This window comes from Strix uralensis, chromosome 14 (genome assembly GCF_047716275.1).
Source record: "Strix uralensis isolate ZFMK-TIS-50842 chromosome 14, bStrUra1, whole genome shotgun sequence".
Lineage (NCBI taxonomy): Eukaryota > Metazoa > Chordata > Aves > Strigiformes > Strigidae > Strix > Strix uralensis.
Window position 1 is genome coordinate 14,623,213 of NC_133985.1, and position 22,478 is coordinate 14,645,690.

The window sequence follows — 22,478 nt, forward strand, 5'->3', positions numbered from 1 at the left end:
TGCAGACAGTGATTTGTAAAGCCAGTAGTATTTTCTTTAGAACAGCAGCATTGCTGAGACTTCTAACAGAGGAGGTATCAGAAACAGAAAGAACTGATCTGATGTATCTGTTTTGTTAATGCTTTGACACCTGGTATATATTTAGTTGAAAAGCCACTTTGTTAGTGATAGAGAAACATCACACCTCACGTTTTTTATATAAAAATAAAATAGATGTGTATATGCATCCTTTTGTGTATTTCAATATAAAAAGATTGATGCTTGCTTGACTTTTCAGCTGACCTGTTATTTCAGCTCTCACCACTTTCTGTATTTTTTTCAAACCAAGCCACTGGTTTTCTGCCTTCTGCTCTTCAGTCCAGAAGCTGTTCTGAAAAGTAACTTAAGCTCTTTCAAAGCCCTCTTTAAAGCTTTTCTTTGCTGTCATATCTGTCATACACAAACAAAAACTTGGCAGCAGTAGGTGTCTGGTGTGCCAAGGTCTCAGCCTGTCGTGTTGATCATAACTGTCTGGTTATTTATTTTGTATGTAATTGGTCTTTGGAGCAGGATTATCCTTCTGTGCTTGCACTGCACCTAGCATGATTTGATCCTCATCCATAACTAGCTTGTAGATTTGCTGATTAAAAACTAATTCAGGAGCTAACTGGCAAAGCTTCAGTATCCTTGTTTTTCAGTGAGAGTAGGAAAATCATGCTTGCTGCTTACTTAGAGTAGTAACGTTTGGGATAAAACAGCTTTGTACAGCTTGAAGACTTGCAGCAGGTTGGAACCAGCATGTCCATTTTCCACGTGCGTGAAACAGATGCAGAGTTTAGCTTCCTAAAGTCAAATTCAGACTGGATTCGGATTTGAGAGTCATGTATCTGGCTTTTATTAGACTCTTATGTTTAAAACACTTCAACATCTTAAGAAAGTTTTAATACAAATACATTCCGGGGTGAGAGGGGAAATAGTTATTTCTTGACGATTTTTTTTTTTGTCAGAATTGTATTCTAAATATAGCTGTTACACAGGTCTCCTCATCCCCCCCTCACCACCCCCAGTATTTCAGATCTTTGCATGCCAGTCTGTATTACTTCTTCCTTGTGTTTACAACACTGTATTCCCTGTACGTGGCCTTTGGACACTGATTGTACTCCTGACTTTTTATGTAGAGGGCATAAATTTTTTTTCCTTGGAAATACAGAGAAAATGGCAGAAACTTTATAATAGAGTGTTGGATGCTGCTTTTCTAAATGCATATGGTAGAGAGTGGGTTGGAATGAAAAGTTGTGAGTGGCTTTTACATTGTATTGATAGGAAATATAGGAAACCGGGATTTTTTTTAAAGTTTTTAAAGAGCTTGCTGCTCTTTACTTATGTTCCTGAAACAGAACAGAAAAAAAAAACATTGGCTCATAGCATGTTCATATGACAGGTTGAAACTCCTCTACAAATCAAGAAATCAAGCTTAGTATGCTTATTCCAGAGGAAGCTATTACCATTTTGTGTTGAATACTTTCCTACTTGTATTTCTGTTACTGTTGCTAGTTTTCAGTGATGCCTTGATCCTGGTGTTTGTGAGTTTACTACTATTTCAGGCTAGATTTGATTACTGTTTTGATAATCAGTGGTAAAACTTAGTGAATATTGGGACATTAAAACACCAGGAGTGTTTCCTGAGACAGCTGTAGCAGGTGGGCCAAGGCAGGTGTTTGTGTGTTTGCGTATTTGAGACTGTGGCTAATGGTATAACTTAAAAGCAGGTCCACAACCTTGGCAGCCTACTTGCAGCAGAAGATGCCAGTAATACCTCATGGTTATGAATCCACATTATGAGCGTAGCATGACCCTTTTCCGATGTGGTGGAGCACTCTGCCAGGAGCTGCATAGGATTACTTGCATTGGTGCCAGGCCAAGGGAGAGGCCAAGGGGCTCTCCTGAGGACAGATGCACTTCCTTCACAAGTCTGTCTGCAGAGCTAAAAGCAGGAGCTTGGCACCCTGTCCCTGCCAGCAGCACATTGCTTGTCCATCAGCCACAGTACATACTGCAGCAGGTCCCATGAACGTAATATCCCTCATGTTTGTCATGAAAGACTAAGTAGACAGCTTTTTTTAGCACTCTGCTAAAATTTGTTAGCCATTATGATTGCATGTCATTGTGGGAAGCAGATGATGAGGAAATAGTAGTTATGAGTGATTTCCTTTTGACCTTTTGTTAATGCAGAAGTCCAGCTACATGAAGTTCCAGCTTCTTGGAAATGGCTGCATTGTAACTTTAGTCTTTACAATACAAAAGAAGTAATTTGAGCTTCAGAGTCTTCTGAAATAACTCTTAAGCATGAATTTCAAAACACGTGGTGGATTAGGAGCAGTCAGAAGCTTGGTACATGTTCTTTTTGAGATACCTCAGACATTTTATGTTCAAGTATTAAGTTTTTCCTTAAAAACAGGTCAGCGAAGCAAATTTACTGTGCTGAAGTGATGAGATTCACATTTCAGTATCTAGTGCATGCAGTGATTTGACAGTAGCTACAGAGAAAGCAACAAGTGACTTAAGCTGGGCAAAAAGGGCTGAGAGGGTTGTGTGTGAACGAGAGGCACATGTCCTCGCCCCTCTGGTTGTGAGCGGGCTGCAGTCAGCAGCTCTGAGCCAGTTATTCATAGGAAGGGACATTCAGCTGGTCTGATAATTTGCTGCACAGTCAGGTACTTGTCCCTGCTTCAAGACAGACAATAGTAATATGTCACTGCTGAACCTGGGCTCTCTCTTTGTCAAACTGTAGTTTGATGTATCTCCTCTTTTCCTTTGGGATGGCTAATGCCATGTGAATTATCCTTAGCTTCCTTGTGGCTATATTGTTTATCCTTTTGTTATCAAATCACAGGTGCCGTGAACCAGTAACAAACTGCATTTTTCTGTCTTGCCCAGGTGGTGGAGGTGTATGGTCTCCTGGCTTTGGGGATGTCTCTGTGGAACCAGCTGGTTGTCCCAGTTCTTTTCATGGTGTTTTGGCTTGTCTTATTTGCTCTTCAGATCTATTCCTATTTCAGTACACGGGACCAGCCTGCCTCAAGAGAGAGACTCCTCTTCCTCTTCTTGACAAGGTAATTAACTAGTCCGCAAATAGTTGGTTTTCTGTTTTGACTATCTTCTGAAATGTGTATGCTCTTTCAGAGACTAGATATGTAGATTGGCTTTATTGCATTTGGATACACAACAAGTATTTGTCCTTATCATAGTGACTATGTATGTAAACCCTGTTAAGCTTGTCCTTCAGAGGCATGGATCCTGTTCAGAACAGACAACGTTAGTAGAACTGTGGAAGAGTTCCCAAAGAAAGCAAAATATTCCTTTGAGGGAATAGCTATAATTAGAGCTTTGGTCCAGAAGTGTTCAGGATACAAATTGGTTTTAAGTCTGAGATATTTCAGCTGAAGTTCAGTCCAACTGATATCTTATTCATGATTGTGTTGCTTTCTGAGCCCTTTATGTCTTGTTTCTTCATTCTGGTGTGGGACACATTCTTGAGTTCATCCAAGCAGCTGAAGTAGCTAACTCCCAGAGAAACCTTTGAGCACAGTGGTTAATTTGGCAGAGGTATAAAGGTCTTATAGATACCAAATTCCCAAAAGCTTTGTAAAAACTGGTTGTAGGGTAAAGGAGAGAGGCTCACGTTAGTGCTCTTACTGAGAGAAGGGCAGCATTTGAGTGATTCTTCTGGCTGGACCCTACCTTGCCTTTGGGTGCTGTTGAACTAGAAATTAGAGCACACGAAAGGGCAGAGAGGAACTGGGTGTGTTGCAGAAGGTGGGTTAGGCAAATTAGATAGTGTAATAGTGGGACGGGGAGAAAAGAAGTAATAGTTGTCTAAACACACAGTAACGTAGGACATATTCTTTAGAGACCAATCATCTTTAGTTCTGTTTGGGTAGCAACTGGTTTGAGTAACTTGCTCATCACTACAGTTTTCCAATCAGACTTCCTAATTGCTTAGCTTTTTCTTGCCCCTTTTAGTGTGTATATCGTGCCATAGTGTATGCTGTCAAAATTCATTAACTTTAAGGAGACATGCCAGGGATTTTATTACATGTAGTATTAAGATTGCTTACAGTGTCACACTGCATTACGTAAAAGCACTGACTGTGTTACCTGGTTGTTAACAAAACCATTGGTGTCTGAAGTTTTTCCTCCTGTTCATCTCTGCTGCAATTTTAGTTTTGTTACAATAGAGTACTGCAGTTAGCAGAGGTGGGGGAAGCTATCCTTTTCCTAGTAAATCAGTTTAGTTTATTCCTACACCAAATTGTTAGACTCCCTCTAATCATGGGAAATCAGGGAACTTGCTTTGCAGGCTTGCATTGGCTTGATCTGAGTCAGTGAATACCAATTGATCTCTGATGTTCTTCCTGCAGTTGGAAAAATACAGAAAAACTATGCAGATGTCCTCAGTGTTCTCAGCTCTATCACAGTAGAAAAATAATAAATGCTTATTCACCTTAGTACCACTAACAGCCTCTTACCCCTTAGAAGGGAGCTGCAATAGCTTGTGAGGCCAGTTAATAATGTAGTGCTGGCTGTTTAACAAGAAGAAAAGATGTGCTTTTCCATGAAAGTGAATGAATTCTGCATCTGTGCCCTTTAAGTGTAATGATTGCTTAAAATAGTGTAGCTGGAATTCAGGTGAGAGCAATTGGGGTGTGCAGAACAGCTGCCTCTGATTTTTCATAAGAATGTCAGAGTGGCTGTACTGGGTCAGACCAGGTATTGATCTAGCCTAGGATCCAATTTCCAGCAGTGGCCATAAATGGGTGCCTGGTAAGACACCCACCCATAACATGACAAGCAGGACGCTGCTTAGTACTTACCGAGTCTCACATCCAACTTCGGCAGCCGTGCTGCATTAGCTGGATATGGTTAATATGTATTCAGTAACCCTCAGAAGACTTCTCTTCCATCAGTTTGTGCTTTCTGCCCTTGAAACTGTGTACGCTTGTGTCATTTGAAAGATCCTGAGGCAAGGAGTTTCACATCTTAACTTGGTCTGTCTGATGAAAAATCCATTTTGATTGTTTAAATCCATATAGTTTCATTCAATGGCCTCAATTCATGTATTGGGGGAAAAAAATATAAGACCAAACAGTTCTGTATGTTTCTTTAAAATTAAGAGAGTGGCATAGGTCTGTGCTTCCCAAACTGGAAAGCTCTTGCTTGCATATTTTCTGTTAAAAAAACTGCACTCTACCTTTCATTGTCCTTCCTGTTCCTCTCAGTCTTTTCCATGAAGATGTAACTGCTGTGATTTTTGAGAAGCCTTGAAGAGTTCAGCTCTTTGGGACAATTTATAAATTTATGCTTTACACGTAAACATAACACTGAGAGCTCCCCAGGCTTCTCTTTTGAGCTCTTAAGCTCCTCTGGGACCTTTGCATAGTAGATCGTCTGGAAATAAGTTTAAGAAGGGTAATAAAATTACTCTAACAAAAAAGGATTGGGCATTGGGCAGAGAAGCCAGGACTCCTGATTTCTGATAATTTATTTTGAAGCAAAACTTAGAGTTTCTCAAATATCCTACAGAAATAGCTGCTTTAAATACTGCATTTTCTCACTGCCTTGACCAGCAGGAACATTTACAAGCTTTTTCAGCCTTGCTCGATTTGGTAAACAGGCAGAGTTTGAAGGCTTACTAGAAGCACTGCAAATAGTATATGTAAACACATCAACATTTTCTGCTGTGGATTGCTTTCAAAGGAGATTTTGGTTACAGTAATCATTAAAAGAGACAAAGTAAATGTCTCTTGGACGAGCTTTGTTTAGGAAGCATATGCTTCCTCAAAGCTCTTGTCAGAGCACTGGACCAGTTCACTCTTCAGTCAGTTAATTACCATGGCATGTTTTTGACCCCTGTAATTTGTCTCACAAGACTACTATCCTGGTGAACAACAAAAGTTTGTTTGTTTGTTGTTTTTTTTTAAATTAATGGTGGTGTCAGTGTATTACCTTGGATTATGTATGTGAGGATTTCCAGATGTGTAATCCCTGGCTGACAGCTGGTTCTTTACCTAGTGTTGGGGCATGTGGGTGCACTGCACTGCACTCCCCTTGTTCTGGCAGCCATGTTTCAGAGGCTAAAGTATGCTCTGAGGTTTAGGCTGCTCCAAATATTGCAGTGCCAGGATCATCAGAAGGTGAGGGAGCTGAAGTAATGCAGCTATTCTCAGCATCGTCAAATGTATTCCGGGGGTCTCAATTTTTGGGACTTCACTGCTGTAGCAAAAGAGAGGAAGAAACCTGCTGAGGGAGAATATTATTCACTGTCTTTTTCTGCTGTTTCTGGCTTAGCTATTTGAAAAACAGCTGTTGCCCACCTGAGCCTGATGTGAACGCTACCAGAAAGCCCCCAGACTCCCAGTAGTATTTATCAGTTTGATGTTTGTTTGCACTATTGTGGATCTGGGTGGAAAGTGCCGTAGTGAATCCATCTGCTTTAACTGTTTCTGGTAGCTGGCTGAAATTTCAGCATGTAACCTGGGCGCATTGTGACTGTCAAATTGACTTTTGGTTATGAAAACCCTACGCAAGCAGGACAGTGCCACCGTGTGGCACAGCGCAGGAGAGGGACTGGAGAGAGAAATACCCCAGCACAGCCCTAGCTCTGGCCTGATGGCCTCACCAGCTGGGGAGCTGAGATGCAGCTGAGATGAAGAACTCGGGAAAGATATGAGCATCTGTCCAGTTTAAACAAAGTAGTAACAGAATACGTCCCTTCTTTTTCTTCTTATAGGAGGATTTCATGGCGATGTAGAGCTTTTAATATTTTCATTAAACCAATGCAACTTTGCTTTAAACCCAGTTTACACAGTTAACAGGACAAGGGGAGAGCTCATCACATTGCTTTCAATTGATGGACCTTTTCTTTTTGTTTCTTTTCCCCCTCTCCTTACAGTATTGCCGAATGCTGTAGTACTCCATACTCACTGCTGGGCTTGGTCTTCACAGTCTCTTTTGTCGCTTTGGGAGTTCTGACTCTCTGCAAGTTTTACTTGCAGGGTTATCGAGCATTCATGAATGATCCTGCCATGAACAGGTACGTGTCTGGTTGTGCCTAGGGTCTAAAAAGAAGCAGACAAAAAGGAATTTATATAGAAATATATGGGTTGCATTGCAGTTTTTGATTTATGAACTTTTGGGTATCCTTGAAAGGCTTTTTGTATGCCAGTCTGTGTGTGCATTGGAAGGATATGAGGTGAAAATACAGCTTGTCACAGACTTCCTGGGAGATGGTTCATTTCTGTAACAAATTCTGGGCTGTTAGTAGGGATTTATAATTGCACAGTTTGATTGTCTTAGTGCTTTCATTTTCATGAGTCACTGGAAAATTCTCACATGCTTGGATAATATAAACACTTCATATTTCAATTTCCTCATTTACCCTGTAGTCATGTGTGAAACATTACTAATCTATGAGGCTTAAAACACAGTTGTATGGATTGCCTGTAAATTACTACGGGAAATAGCCAAAATATAGAGACTGTCTTTTCTTAATGCTTGTCCAAACTTATCTAATATGAAATTGGGATCCTAGGTACGACACTACTTTTCTCAGTTATTCCAGCCCTTAACTCTATAGATAAAGTCCAGAACATATGCAAAAGAATGTTTTACATTTTGGATTCCAAGATGCGGAAGCAAAAATTGTATAAATCAGGTTGCCCAGCAGTAGTGTACGTAAAAGCATCTTTTGGGGAAGCATGTGATGCTGGGTGATCTGTACTTTAACTGCATCAAATACTGGTACTAAATTGTGGTCCTCGGAGGTATTAAATTCAGTCTGAGGTTCCAAGCCAAAAGGAAGTGGACAGCTGTATTTGGTATAGGCACAGAGAGAATAAACTGAAAAATTTGAAAAACTGAAAAAACAGCTCAACTGCTGATTTGCTTAAACTGGGCACCGGGTGGGGTGTTGAGTCAAGGATGCTTCCCCAGGGCCACAGGACAGGCAGGAGGGTGGTGATGGGGAAGCGTAAGGGCTTGAGAGGACCCTCATGGTGATCTCGGGATGAGGCTGACGAGTGCCCAGGTGTAGACATAGCAGGGCTGCTTCAGGCTTGTGTAGGCAACACTGAGGCTGGGGGGTTCTTCTGCTTAAGACACAACCTGGGTCTTTAAAATGCTTTGTCCTGGGGTTGGGGGGGGGCTCTGTCGCTGGGTGGTGTCTGCTGGGCTGGATGTAGCCCACACACTGCTAGTCGGGAGCAGGGTTTGAAATCTGCTAGTTCCTAACCCCCAGTGCCTCAGTGTTTCTGAAAACATTCCCCTCTGGCTAAAGCCTTAGCAGGGACATCAGTAAAAGCTAAAACCAGTGACATTTGAAGAGTTGTGACAGCTTATTTCCTGGTGTTTCTAGATGTATTTTTGAACCAACATTGACACACAGAAAGATGTGATTGTTCTTTTGACTGTGTTGATCTGCAGGGGAATGACTGAAGGAGTCACACTCCTGATCCTGGCTGTGCAGACAGGTTTGATTGAGCTCCAAGTTGTGCATCGGGCGTTCCTGCTCAGTATTATTCTTTTCATTGTGGTGGCATCCATACTTCAGTCCATGCTGGAAATTGCTGATCCCATTGTCTTGGCATTGGGAGCCTCAAGGGACAAGTAAGAGACTGGTTTTCTAAACTGGAAGTTACTCAATGCTGGTTTAGGAGGTGATAAACTAGTAATTGATGGCCTGATTTGGACTTTTAGTAGCTTGTAAAGTTACCCTGTCTTTTCTGTATGCAGATTTCTAGTCTAAATTCTCTAGTTTTTTTCCTCTCTGTCCTGCTCCCTCAAGGGCACAGTAATACTTTTCACCATGCTGTCTGCTGGCAAACAGAGCTGACTTCGGTCACCTGCTCCTGCTCAGGACTGCGTCCATCCAGCCTGTGCAAGACCATGCTGTTCTGCAGCGGCTGGCTGCCTGCTCTGACTGTTACACTATTCAGTGGTTTTTCTCCCCAGCAAGAATGTCAGTGCACGGTGGTCTCAGTTAAGCAAATCCAGGACTCCAGTGCCTGTGCTCTCCCCACCCACACTCCATTGTGTGGATTTGCAAAATGGTTTTGCTTAACCTCCTCTGCAGTTGGATAGGTTTCCCTCTAATGCAGTGGTCTTAGCTATTGAGGATGGGAAATTTCTAGGGGCCTTGTGTTAGATATTGTAAACCCTACTTTTTTGTGAGGCTGTGATCCCAAAATGGTAGGGTTTACTGGCGGAAAATAAGTGGTGGAAGGCTTGCGTTAGTGCACCAGATGTTCTGATCGTGTGGGCTTGTTAAGTTAATTTGTGTTTTGAAGAGCTGTATCTGGTGTTCTGATATTAATCTGTTTGTATCTTTGTTAATTGCTTGTGTCTTTTCCCTTTCTGTAACCTGTAAGTGAGGAAATAAGAGAAGGTTTATTTATGTGTAGAGAGTTTGTTTAGCTTAGAGGCTACTTGTAGCCAGCGTGTTCTGCCTGCAGCAATGTTAACTTCCAATATAGTAACAGAGGGAAAGGGAGTAGAGCCAGGATATGAGCATCTGCCCACTTTAAACAAGCAGTCTGTGGTGATAGTGTTTTAACTCTCTTCTGCTAAATTTCCCAGGCAGTTCTAAATCAACTAGGATCAAGGTAAATTCCACTTCAGCTCTCCCTTTCTCCCTCACCCACAGACACAGAATTGCAGACTTCACAGTAGTGTTCTGATGTTTCTTCAGGCTGTATTCAATTAGCCCATTTCTGCTGCTGTCCTGTCCCCCCAGTACTTTGACTTTTTCTGTACCCCATTTCCAGAGCTAAATGAGATTAAAGTATAACCTGAGGAACATGTAGAGGTAGTGTAGTAAATTACTGAAGATACTCTGAAAGCCTTCACAAATGGGTGGGTGTAAAAAGATTGATGGTGTGTTTAGGTTTGGGAGGAGATTAGGAAGAAGTAGATGATAGGAGCAGAGTAAGAACTGGCAGAGATGAATGTTCAAGTCTCACTACATTTCTTCTTTTGTGATCCCTGAATTGGGGAATAAAGGCAGCAGGGTTAAATCTGGTGATGAAAGGGAATACCTTTGCTCTATGCATATTAGCAAAAAAGACATAAAGGAGTTGTAATAAATATATCATTTGGAAGCACTGTTTATATAGAGAAGTGTACAAAATCACATGCATATTTAATGTTTTTCTTTATTTTAATGGACTTCCATCTGAAGCCTTCAGTATCTAAGGTACTTAATTTGACTAACCACTGACTTGACCCATTATGACAACTACTGTAGGTGAATTTTTTGCCTATAATCTTTGTCTTTGTATTGAAAACAGCAAAGGTCAGACAAGAGGGAACTTTTCATACCGTATATATTGCAGGCATACATGCTGGGAATGAGGCTATAGCCAAGTAAAATAGAAACTCCTTTCAACAAGTTAAAGCCTTGAGGAAACATCTAACGTGCCTACGTCCAACAGTCAGCCTACTCTTATGCTGACACTCAAATCTGACTTGAAAAATAAAAACCTATTGTGTTGTTTGCAGGAGTCTGTGGAAGCACTTCCGAGCAGTCAGCCTCTGTTTGTTCTTACTCGTGTTCCCCGCGTACATGGCCTACATGATTTGTCAGTTTTTCCACATGGATTTCTGGCTGTTGATCATTATCTCCAGCAGTATTCTAACCTCTCTTCAGGTAAGAATGTTAGCCCTGTAGTAACTGTGAAGCCCTGCATTTGCTGTGATGCTGTTGCTCTAGGGGGGGAAATACATGATGAGAAAAGAACAGGGACAACAGAAGGGCAGAAGTACAAGATATGATATAAAATCTCTTTCTTTATCCTGTATCTGAGGCTAAGGAGCTCCTCGGGGTGGGCTGAGAACATAGGTGAATGGAAGTCTGTTTCAAATTGTAAAGCCAGAAGGCTTTTGAAGGCATGACTGTCACAGTAAAAAGGGTTTTTTCCAGACCACTCATTTATGCATTGTTACTTAGCTGTGGCTCTTTGAAAGTAATTTGATGTTCAAAACAAATAGTGTAAATACAGGAAATGTTTTGTACTATTTGTTATAACTTGCTTTTTTTATTATTAAATTTATGAAATCCCCCCTCATGCTGCTCAGCACTTTTGTTTAATCAACTCAGCTATATTCTGAGAGTACAGAAGGGGAGGTACTAGGCAACAAGCTTAAATGCTTTGTAAGAAAGAGTGACTTTTGCTTGTCTTGAAGTTCAGCAACAATTTTACTACTTTGGGGCTTCTGCCCTGTTTGATTTGGGAGCGTTGTGTGTACAGAGCTTGGTGGACAATGCTGAATGACTTAGCTCCAGTTCAGAACTGAATGCTGAGCTCACGGTCTTGCACTGTGTTACAGGTGCTTGGGACACTCTTCATTTATGTTTTGTTTATGGTGGAGGAGTTCAGAAAAGAACCAGTGGAAAATATGGATGATGTGATCTATTACGTAAATGGCACATACCGGCTGCTGGAATTCCTGGTCGCTCTCTGTGTGGTGGCATATGGTGTCTCGGAAACGATCTTTGGTGAATGGACTGTGATGGGTTCTGTGATCATCTTCATTCACTCCTATTACAATGTGTGGTTGCGGGCCCAACTAGGGTGGAAAAGTTTCCTTCTTCGCAGAGATGCTGTGAATAAGATCAAGTCACTGCCCGTTGCCACAAAAGAGCAGCTGGAGCAACACAATGATATCTGTGCTATCTGCTACCAGGTAAGAATGGAAGTGTCAAAAGATTGACTTGAACTTAAATACCTCTAGACTGTCAGGTTCAGTCTGCAACTAGGAAAGTAAGTTAATTGAATCATGTTTAATGTGTAATATTGTGCTCAATGAGCTACTTGAATTACCCAGTTCTCTGCTTTGTGTAAATTGATCTGGAGTGCTGGCACTGAGATAGTTTTTATGAATAAAGATACAGTTTGGATGTGTTTAAGCTTTCATTCTTTTTTCTCCAGTTATGCAACAAACTGTGTCCTTGAGCTTCTTTGAAACCTCTTGTGTGTGAGTTGAGCTGGTCTCAGTAGTAACAGCAAATGTGCCCTTTCTTCATTAGTGGAAGATTTTGTTACTGAAGGACAATGTGTACTCAGTAGCTGATTTGTTATTACTCCATAGAAGCAGCTCAGTCTCTGTAGACATAGCGACTTGAACTTCATGTGCAATGTCAGTTTTATAACAGAAACCTAATTATCAAAAGGTTAAGTGTCTTTCTAATGTAAGCTAGCAGATGTAAGGACCTTAGAAATCAATGCTGAAAGTAATATCTTTATCACCCCTCTAGCTCCAAAGTCTCTTTCTCTTGGATAGAAATTGTAGTTACGTATGACAGTGAAAGAACCACCCTAAGATTACTAGTGTGCAGTTCATAGAGTTTTGGATTGATTCCAAACTTGGTCCAAGCTCTTTGAAGAGTAAAACTACCGGTGCCAGATTGAATGACAGTGTTTGAAACACCAGACCTAGTAATATGTGGGTCTTGGCTGACAGAGTTAGGGTGCTTTGCTGTTGTTACAGGTTGTTTCTGTAAGTGTGCTGGTTTTGACTTGCACAATTGTTTCTTAAGCCAATTAATCCTGTCACTCAGCCTACATAAGCTTCTATTTAAGTGTAATAATGCTTTATAAAATGAAGCTTTTTGCCTAATTTCTAATCCTTGTAATACAAACAGCCAGACCTGGCCTGTGTTTGAATTGTGTGTGTATTTGAATATGGAGGCTTGTTGGTATGAAGGAAGAAACATTCTCTTGCTTGCCTGTGGACTACCTCTATCTCCTCTGTGGCTAGTGGACCTACTAGGTATATGGGGTGAGAGGAATGGGACTGCAAATAATATGATCTTTCTTTTTTTGTCTTTCAGGATATGAAAACTGCTGTAATCACACCATGTAGCCATTTTTTTCATGCGGGTTGTCTTAAGAAGTGGCTGTATGTGCAAGAAACCTGCCCTCTGTGCCACTGCCAACTTAAGAGCCCTTCACAGCTACCGGGACTGGGACCGGAGCCCGTTCAACAGCCAAATCCTAGTGCAGAGCAAAATACCAGGCCTGGAGATGCAGCCGAGCCCCCTGGTGTAGAACAGGACAACGGGCCAAATGTGAAAGACAGCCCAGGCAAGAGCGATGGACAGGCTGCTGAGGGACAGGACAGCCTGGAGGCCTCTGCCCAGACGGAGGGCGCTCAGAGCACGGACAGTGACACCAGCCCCTGTGAGGCCAGCCAGGGAGCAGCTTGTGCTGCAGAACTAACTGCATCCCCAGAGGGGTGCCCCACTCGGGATCCAAGGGTCTGTGTCCAGCTCTGAGGTGACAAAGGATGATGTGGGAACAAACACATTTCAGAGATCCAAGTTTGACTCAGAAGAAAACCAATCCTTCCACAGCTGTGAAAGAAGTTTAGCTATTAATGCTGGTCAAAATATAATCTCCCATGCTGATTTTTGTGGGCTGCTTGATAGTGGTAACTCCAGTGAGATGTAGTAGAAGTGACTCCAGAAGCTCTCTGAACTGTGGGCATAGGAAGGATGTCTGGAAGTAAATTGCAGTGAAAGAGTGTTTTCAAGGTGTATGTGAGGGATAAGAGGAACAAGAGGTGTGTGAGAGGTTGTGTAGACAGACGGACAGAACTTTAGCTCGTGTTACAGTCAGGAAGAGGGTATCGCATACAGCCATGTCCCAGGGTACCTGAGAGGTGTTAAATGCAGTGAGTTGCTGGTCTCTGACTGAGGTGCAGCTTTGCTGACAAAATTTTTTTATGGCACGTAAGCAAAAATCAAAGATATAACAGCAGTGATTGTACTAGAAGATGGAAGCACTCTTAATACGTCATGTGTATGCTTTGGGTGTTCTTGGTGGGGCAATTGCATTTGAATTCATGTAATCTATAGTGACTCTTGACTTTTATGACGGAGTCTTCAATATTTTGATGTATATGAAACTTTTGCTAATAATGGGCACAGTCTGGGCTGCATGAAGTAAACTAAAGCTCTAATGAACACTTTGACCTCTGCTACCCCATGTGCAGGAGGAAAGTGGGATGAGTTTTAGGGCACAGATAAAGGCCTTGCAGTACTGTGCTGTGTAATGTTTAATTCTTGCAGCTGAATTAAAACAGTATTAAACTCTGGCGATATTTGCACTTTGGGAATGAGTACATTATTGTGTATGATCAGACTCCGCAAATGCCACTTTTAAAGCTGTTAATAGGTTTGCACCTTTTTTCTTTGACAAGGACATGTCCATACCTAAATTTTTACATGCATCATGGCTTCAAGTAGAACCGGGGTGGGGAAATAGGTGGGAGTAGGGGGCAGGCAATTTTTTTATGTGAATTTTGATATGAAGAGAAATTAGTCACTTATTTATACGATAGGCTTGACTCAAGTGTTTTTCAAAGTCGGTATTCCTAATGTGAAATGTGATACTATTTTATTTTTAGTAGTAAATTTGGATGTAGACTGACAGACATAGCTGAATGTCTTAATAAATTACATTTGAAGATTTTTACACCTGGTTATGTGATTCTTATACTGCAATTCTACTAATTAAGTATGTGTTGAGATGCTCTTCTGCAGTAGTAGCTCTGTTCCCCTTGGAGATCAGTGGAACTTTTGAAGCACACTCTCTTCCCACATTTCCATTTCGATGCTGTGTTTTGTGGTACCTCCTGGCCTCCCCTGGTCCTTGTCACCTGCCAGTACAGAACAACAGCAAAACACTGAGGCACTGCATAATTTAGACTGTTACCATTCTAGCCACACTTAAAAGTCTGTGGAGTTAGGAAATGGAGAATTTCTGAGCAGCACTGTCACAGAGTGCTGTTTAGCATTGTGAAACAAAGACTCTCCCTCAATTCACAGAATACGTTCTTGAAGGATGCTCTGTGAAACCCTGCTTGCTGCCCCTGGGTGTGGAAAAATGACCTCAGAAGTTCCTCATACCAGTGGTGGGAGGTTTTTTCCTTTGTGCAAGATCACCTCACTTCCAGAGTAGGGAGCAAGTGGTACCCCAGGCGAACGGGAGCAGGAGAGAAGAGCTTGGTCAGTCCTGTGAAACGAAGGTTGGAGGGGTTGTGACTGCTCTGCAGATACCTCGGGGTGAACACAAGGGAGCAGGGGAACTTGTGCTCGTCTACAGTATTCACACAAGGACAGGAGGGAATCACGGGGGTCATCAACTCCAGTTCGTTGCTATCCCACACAGTATGTCACATCATCACTTTGATAAATATAGGAAGTGGTGTTGAAAAAGTAACAAAAACCAAGGTTTGCCTTCACTGTTTATGTCAAGAAGCTGTTTCTCAGCCTGACTTATTTCTTGGCAATGAACCTTTTAATTTCTACCCTAAATTATTCACAGCTAATTGGTAACGCAAAAGCTGGAGGAGAGGACTATGAATTTACACCAACGTCGGTAAGAGGTAAGTGTGCCTGGAGAGACAGCTCATTAAGAATCTACAGGCCCAAAACAGATTCAACAACCGCGCTGTCTGCCAGGACTGCAGGTCAGAAGTGTGGATGTGGCACTGGAAAGGAGCCTGACGGACTAGGAAGGTGTGTGCTGTCTTTCAGGAGAAACTCTTCTGCAAGATTCCTGCTGGAGCGAACCAAAAGCAACTATTCTGTGCTGGAGAAGGTGCTCAAAGATGTGGGGGCTCAGGCAACCTTAGCAGAGCGCTACAGCCTGGCAAGAGGAGCACAATGAGATGAAAACAGCTCTGATGCACATTTTTTTACTGTAAGAAAGGTATTTTCAAGAGGGAGAGGAGAGAAGGGAGAGGCTGCTAGCGTGGAGAGTTCATAGGAACAGGGCTTTTCTTGAAAGATGGAAGTTACCTTCATGAGGTGCCAACACCATTACAAAGAGTTGTTTGTAGAGAGCAAGCCGAGGTGGAGTGTGTACATAACTGCAGGGTTCACGGGGCAGAGGTAACAGGTTAGTAAAATCAGTTGGACTAGAAAGTTCGAGGAGGGGGTGTGGGTGTGTATGTGTTCATTTTTGCTTCATTTTTGTTTGCTTCTTCCAACTCAAAAATGCTGACGGAATACCTTTTTCTGAAAAACTAGGGACAGCTAGCTCTAGAAGGAACTTAAAAATAAGCCTGCAAGGAATGGGGGTGGGTGGGAAAGAAATACTGATAAGCCAGGCAGGCTTATTACAAGTCAGGAAGTGCAGGGATGAAGTGAGAACTGCCAAAACTTGCCAAATTAAAACTTGCAGAAGAAATAAACTGTGTAACTTGAAGGGGGACAGGAGAAAAAGGGGACAGGCTGCCATGGGGGAGCAGGAAGGTAAGGAATGAAATGAACCTTGTGTCTCAGTGCTCTGTAGAGCACCTGGGTGAACGCTCCTGGCCTCTGACCTTTGCCTAGTGCAGAACTCCCTCTTGGACATGGCTTGCTTTGAGTTGATTTTCTCTGCAGCTGTGCATGAGTAAATGGGGAAAAGAAATGCTTTTTGAGTGTTTATGATCAGGGTATATGTTGGCTGAGACTTGAAATCATCTTCATGCGGACCCCTTCTGATGGTGGTGTGATTGACAAACATTTGGACTCAAAAAGATGCTTCCAGCTAGGTGATGTAATGGGAACAGTTGGAAATTTTATGGTTGGTTGTTTTTTTGTTGGAAAAGGGAGTGCTGATCACATGGTGTGATGGTGTATGTCTAGTCAATCCTATCGGGTATCCCAGCACTGCTGATTTATGGAGTCCATTGCTCTGGGCTCAGGGAAATGTATTTACACAAGGTGAGATGACTCCATGAAAAGAGCAAACGAGTCTGTGGCTAGGACTTTGAGTTGAAAACCTGAGTTTGAATTGCACTGCTCTCAGCTCCCCTGGCTTTTAGCTATTTTGCAGCAGAAGAATCTATTTCCTTCCTTGTTCCTAGCAAAGCACTTTATGCCAAGGCAGAGAGTTCTTGAAATGCACAAGGTTTTCTAGTGTGGGAAAACCTCTTCCTTCCAAGTTCCCTTCTGTCCTAATTCATTTTAAATTAAGTTTCTAAGTTACCTCAATCCTTTTCCTAAAGGAGACCAGAGTTTGAGCTAAACTATCTGAATTTCTGAGAACAAACTTGTAAAACTTTTCCTAACTGGCAGGGGACATTAAGGAGTTTGATTTCAGTTGGTTCAAAATTCAAATTGTCTCTAGCAAATAAGATACACAAGAAGCTTGATATCAGTGTCTAAAAAAAAAAAAACCCAAAACAAACCAACCATGCTTGGGAAAGAGAACTGTCTGTTCAAAGCATGTTATGTTTTTGGGAAGCGAGCTGTGTTCAGAATGAAAGTAACCAAATTAGAGTGAAACTGATGTTGCTGGGATTTGTTCAGCTCAGGAGAGCCAACAGCAGGAGGCCTGCTTGGTTTGAAGCACGCGGCACAGCACGGCGCGGTAATCGCTGGGTTGGAAGTTCCCAACAAGGAAGGACCATGGACCACTGCTGGCTTCTGCTGCTCTGAGGAGGGCTGGGGAGGTGACTAGTGGATTGGTGTTGGCTTCTTTTTCTTCCTGTGCATTAAATTTGTATGAAGAGACCTTTAAATAATTTTCCAGCTCTATTTCCCAGTCTCTGCAGTGTCTGGAGCTGTTGCATACTAGCTAAGTCTGTCCTGTAAGGATTGCTTATTCTAAGTCCTGCCTGTGATGTCACCCCACAAAAACATTTGTGGGAAAGATCTACAAATACATTTCCCTACCAATGTCTTTGGCTTTGCTTGCACTTACAAAGCTGTCGGCAAACGCAGTTTTAAACTCTTTAGTGTTACAATACTGAGTTCAGAAATTAACTGGTCCCTGTTTTTTGTGATATGCGTGTTCGATCACATTAAGGATCACAGTTCACTCCCCCACACCCCAAAGATACCAGTTTTCTCTTTGACAATGCCTGTTTCTTTTAACTATGGCTATTTCACTTGCTAGCACCCTGCTAGAGTCCAAGGCTAGAGGTGCAGTGACTTCTCTCCTTGGTGTGGTTCGGCGCTGCGGCACTGGATGGCTGTGCCTGGGAACACCTAGTGCCGACGTGGGGACTCTGGCCAGGGAAATTCCATCTGTTTTCATAAAGGAAGTTATGTTTCAGTTGATAAACCACTCAGCAAATGTATTCTGTGGCTCTAAGTTATTGATTATTCTCTTGAAAACAAACACTGTCTTTTAGAGAAAAAGCCTGCAAAACTTGGTGATCTCTCTACAACTTGGAGTGTATGAAACTGCTAAGAGAGCATCTCTGGCATGCACATAAACCTAAAGATGACCATCCTGGTTAAAGAGAAAATACGTAAAAGAAAAACAATTTATATGCAGAAGCAACCAACCCAAATTTAAAAAAAAAAGAAAAAAGAAAAAGAGATTTCTGTGTGTTACAAGTAACTAGACACAAATTTTCCCAGCGGTTGCCGTTTCCTGGAGGCTTATAATCCACATCCTTAAATAAATCTGGTAGCTGAAACTCTCTGAGCTAATACAATAGCCAAAGACCAGATGATCTGCAGAATTCTGCAGCAACAGATGTGAAAAGCCCAGGACTGCGATGTGGATAATGACTTAATTCTTAGGAATTTAAAATGTAAAACTGACTTAATTGCATAAAAATAATCAATTGAGTAGGTATCTGGTATTTGTAAATGAAATGACATACAGTTCCTTAATTGACCGTAGTCTGAGTTTTCTTTAAATTGATTGTTTGCTTCTAGCTTGGGGAAAAAATGCCAGCTGGAATGCAGAGGGATTAAGTTTTATTTATTTTCCTTGCTAAGAGCCACATTGTGCAATTTGAAAGAAAATGTCCTTGAAAGATGGGTTCCTCTGTAAACTGTTTCAGCCCTTGTTTGTTTTCAGATGGAAATTAATTTCTCAAAGACCTTCCATGTTAGAGAGTGTGTTGATAACGTGAAGAAAAATGAAAAATTGTAACCTGCTATGGTTGTGCTTTGGGTATAGCTGATCTGGTCACCTTGCTGGAAAAAAGGCTGGTAATGATCTTCGTTTGCACAGGTGGTGGGAAACAATCAGCGGGAAAGCCTCAAACCCAACTGTTAAATATTGCTCAAATTCTTCATTATGCTTTGATGTGCTTAGATATTAATCTTAAGTACTGCAGAAGATGCAACCAAGCATTTCAGCTCCTTGTTGAGCTCGGCGGGTGCAGCTGGGGGCTCTGGTCTGTGCCCGTTCCTGTGTCCAGCTGTAACACGTGGCAGTGAGGATTGACTGAAGCGGTTGGAGGCATTTTCACAAAAACTGGGCCTGCACAGCCATTTCTCACTGGAGCAGAGTTGCATTTAAGGTGGCTCTGGTGACTTCCAGGTCCCCATTTTTTCCTAAAGGTGTGGAGCTGAAGAGGAGAACTAAAGGAAGCTACAGGGTACCTTTTTCCCTTGGTGTGGACAAGGAATATAAAATGAGTCCTGAAAGCTGCCTGACCCTGGAGGCAGGCACTAGGCCTGGGGTGAGGTGCTGCTGGTGGGCTGCTGTAATCTCAACAGAAAACACAAGTCTTACCCTCGTGGGGTTTTATTAGCTGGGCCTGGCTGTGCACTGATGGGTCCTGAATCGCTCCCTCTAGATTCAGAGGCAATCTTAATTTTTGAATTATTTAACTTTTGTCTGACTTTATGCAATATAACCTACTTGTTAAGACATCCCTTTGCTTTTACATATGGATATATGAATATTTTTTGAAACAATGGCTCTACCAGACTGTGGGATCAAACTTTTCCCTGGGTAGAAAACCAGCACTAAACCTGTGCTTCACTCCTGAGGATCCAACCCTGAAATACATCTCCTGAAGGTGTTCTGACCCTTGCATAAACATCTGGATGAAATTAAGCCCCGTGCTTAGATCACCCGTCAGGGTCCCGTGCAGTGGGACTACAAACTTCCCAAAAGCCCGGCGTTGCTTTCCAGAGGGCTCACTTGTCTCCTTTTCAGTGACAGAGATGACCAGGATGAAGAGGATGGAGGCAAGAGGAAACGGGAGGTTGGGAAGGGGGTGAAAGCCCGGGGAGAAGCCGGGGCCGGGGCTGGCAGCCCCCGCGGTGGCCACGGCGGGGCAGTGCCGCTCCGCGGACGGGAGCCGGCGGGGGGGGGGGGAAAGCACCGGGGGGTGCCTTTCATTGGGGTTTTGCAAATTTAAATTGAACCCGGGGAGTTTTACAGGGGGAAAAATAATAATTTAAAAAAATTATTCCACAGTTGAGTTCATCAATGAAATCCGAGCAGTTCCCCGCCATGCTGATGCTCTGCTAACGGTTCGTGTCTGCAAAGTTTGCTGGGAAAAACGGGATTTACATTTACAGGGGATCAGAGATCTGCTCTGACAAGGGTATTTTTCTTTCAGCTTCAAAAACCCCCTTTTCTTAAGCTTCCCCCCCCTTTTCTTAAAAACCAGACAGCATAGTCCATTCTCAGTGACAAAGCAATTAGGTGCCATGAAGCAATTCCCTTTTTTTGGAGCTTCCCACAGATAAAGATTTATATGATAGAAATAATTTGATTGGGGTCAGGATTTCTGCTCAATATAACCCAAGGGTATTCTGAGAATTGCTTGGATTCTGGTGAAATCCCACTGGGCGCCAATCAACACTGTCCAGCTTCAATTATGGGTTTAGATATTTTTTCCTCTTCCCTTTGCACAGGGTTTTAAAGCTGAGATATGCAAACACAGGCCATTGTCAAATACTCCAATGGGAGACTGCTCTTCAGCTCCTTGAATACAATATCTTTTGCCTTCTTGCATAAATATTTTAATTGCTAATTTGCTGGTCTCATTTAACACAGATTTGGCATTTATCATTTGAATTTAAACTTGTTAAAATTGACAATTTTCTTGGTTACCTATGTTAATAATTTAAAGGGAAAGCTCATTATTAAATTATTATGGGTAATTATTTTGTAACTAGTGTGGAAATTGTCATTTCTGCAGCCTTAAAAGATCCTAGAAGTGTGTGCGGATCAATATGGATCAAATCTCAAAGTGTAAAGATGCACAGGAACAGCGTCTTCTGTATAAAATTTTATGTAGCTGGGGAAAACTTTCAAAATTAAAATTAGAATTGAAATATAATTCTTTATCCTTGCAACTCCAAATCCTTGGAGACTGCTGAAGCAAAGTGATGTAGTCGGAGGGTCATAGCAGCCTTTTTAACTCTGGATTTCAATTCATTCTGAAGCAGCGGCTGGGAAACTGGTGGGATGGGATTTGGGGGAGCGCACCTTGCAGAGCTCAACAGGAGTGTTGTATAAGATAAGATGTTTTCTGAGTGTGTTTTGTGCGGGTTATTTGTGCGATACAGATGCTGTGGGTCTGCCAGACCCACCGTCCAGCACCTCACTGCTTTTTGCATGGCCAGTGTTTGTCCTGCACTTTCCTAGCGTGTCTAAGACTCCTGGAATAATGAAAAAAAAAATTGTTTTGCCTTAATTTTTAATTTTCCACCTGGAAGGTACTGAGTTCAAAAAACAACTACCCCAAATATTAAGGTGTGAAGCCTTGTTCTGGCACAGTGTAAAGCACAGGCTTCACTGTTTGCAGAATCTATGGCCCAAGAAGACTGTGCAGTGCATGAAGTGAGCACTAGCACACATAGAACAGGATCAGGGCTACTGGTAGCAGCTCACGTTATTCCTGGGTGGCACTGATACTTTTTCCTTTGCAGGAAGATGTCAGGTAGTGGTTAATGCTCTGGATTCCGCTGAGGCAGTAAGTTTGTTTTCTCTGATAAATGATGCTTAAGTGTGATGAATAAAATTTCTATTTCCAGATATCAAAACCAAATGCAAGCAAGAGGGACAGATCATTTTTGTACACCCTGAAAAAGGTTACTGTAAGTTCTGTTCCTGTTTGTTACGCTTGTTGGGGTGCTGTTTTCAGGCTGCAGTTTGGGATCTGTAACTCCAGCACTCCCATCTAGCATGCACTGTACCTGCTGAAATGGTGGGCAGAGAAGGCTGAGTCCCAGTCCCTCAGGATTTCCAGGGGTCAGGTAAATGCTGCTGGTTTCAGTGAGTCAGTGCTGAGCTTTACTGGGCAGAAAAATTCCTGTTCTGGCCCTGTAAACAGTGTGGAGGAGCCTTTCCCTGCCAGCAGCACCAGACTTCCCATCCTTGGCAGGTGTTTGTGCTGCAGTCAGTGCTCGGGTGTTTTTGCAGGTACAGCGCACCCCCGCGCACCAGCCCCTGGCCCCAGCAGCTGCCTCCATCACTGACACAGAAGGACTTGGCAGAAGTGTGTTACATTTAGGTGGTGACACCATCATCACAGATGTAATTCCCTTAAAAAGGATGTTTTGAGGTGCAAGGCGTGTTACCAAGGTAAGTGATACCATCACGGCCCCTCCAGTGCTCCCCAATTTCTCAGTATCCAGCCAGCGCTCTCCACAGCTGGATTTAGCCCATAGCAAAAACGCGGAGAACAATGAGGTAAAGTCAAACCCCCTCCCTGCTCCCGCCAGATGGCCCTCACGCTTTTTT

At 42.5% G+C, this 22,478-nt stretch overlaps 1 protein-coding gene across 1 annotated transcript in view; it reads left to right on the forward strand.

Annotated features, from left to right (window-relative positions):
* Positions 1–14,510, forward strand: part of RNF145 (ring finger protein 145) — a 46,176-nt gene extending 31,666 nt beyond the window's left edge. The window contains exons 6-11 of the mRNA XM_074883412.1: positions 2,917–3,092; positions 6,932–7,072; positions 8,461–8,643; positions 10,534–10,681; positions 11,362–11,718; positions 12,866–14,510. Of these exons, the coding sequence (XP_074739513.1) occupies positions 2,917–3,092; positions 6,932–7,072; positions 8,461–8,643; positions 10,534–10,681; positions 11,362–11,718; positions 12,866–13,309 (1,449 nt within the window). The 3' untranslated portion in view covers positions 13,310–14,510. The remainder of the gene's footprint in view (positions 1–2,916; positions 3,093–6,931; positions 7,073–8,460; positions 8,644–10,533; positions 10,682–11,361; positions 11,719–12,865) is intronic.
* Positions 14,511–22,478: the final 7,968 nt, after the last annotated feature.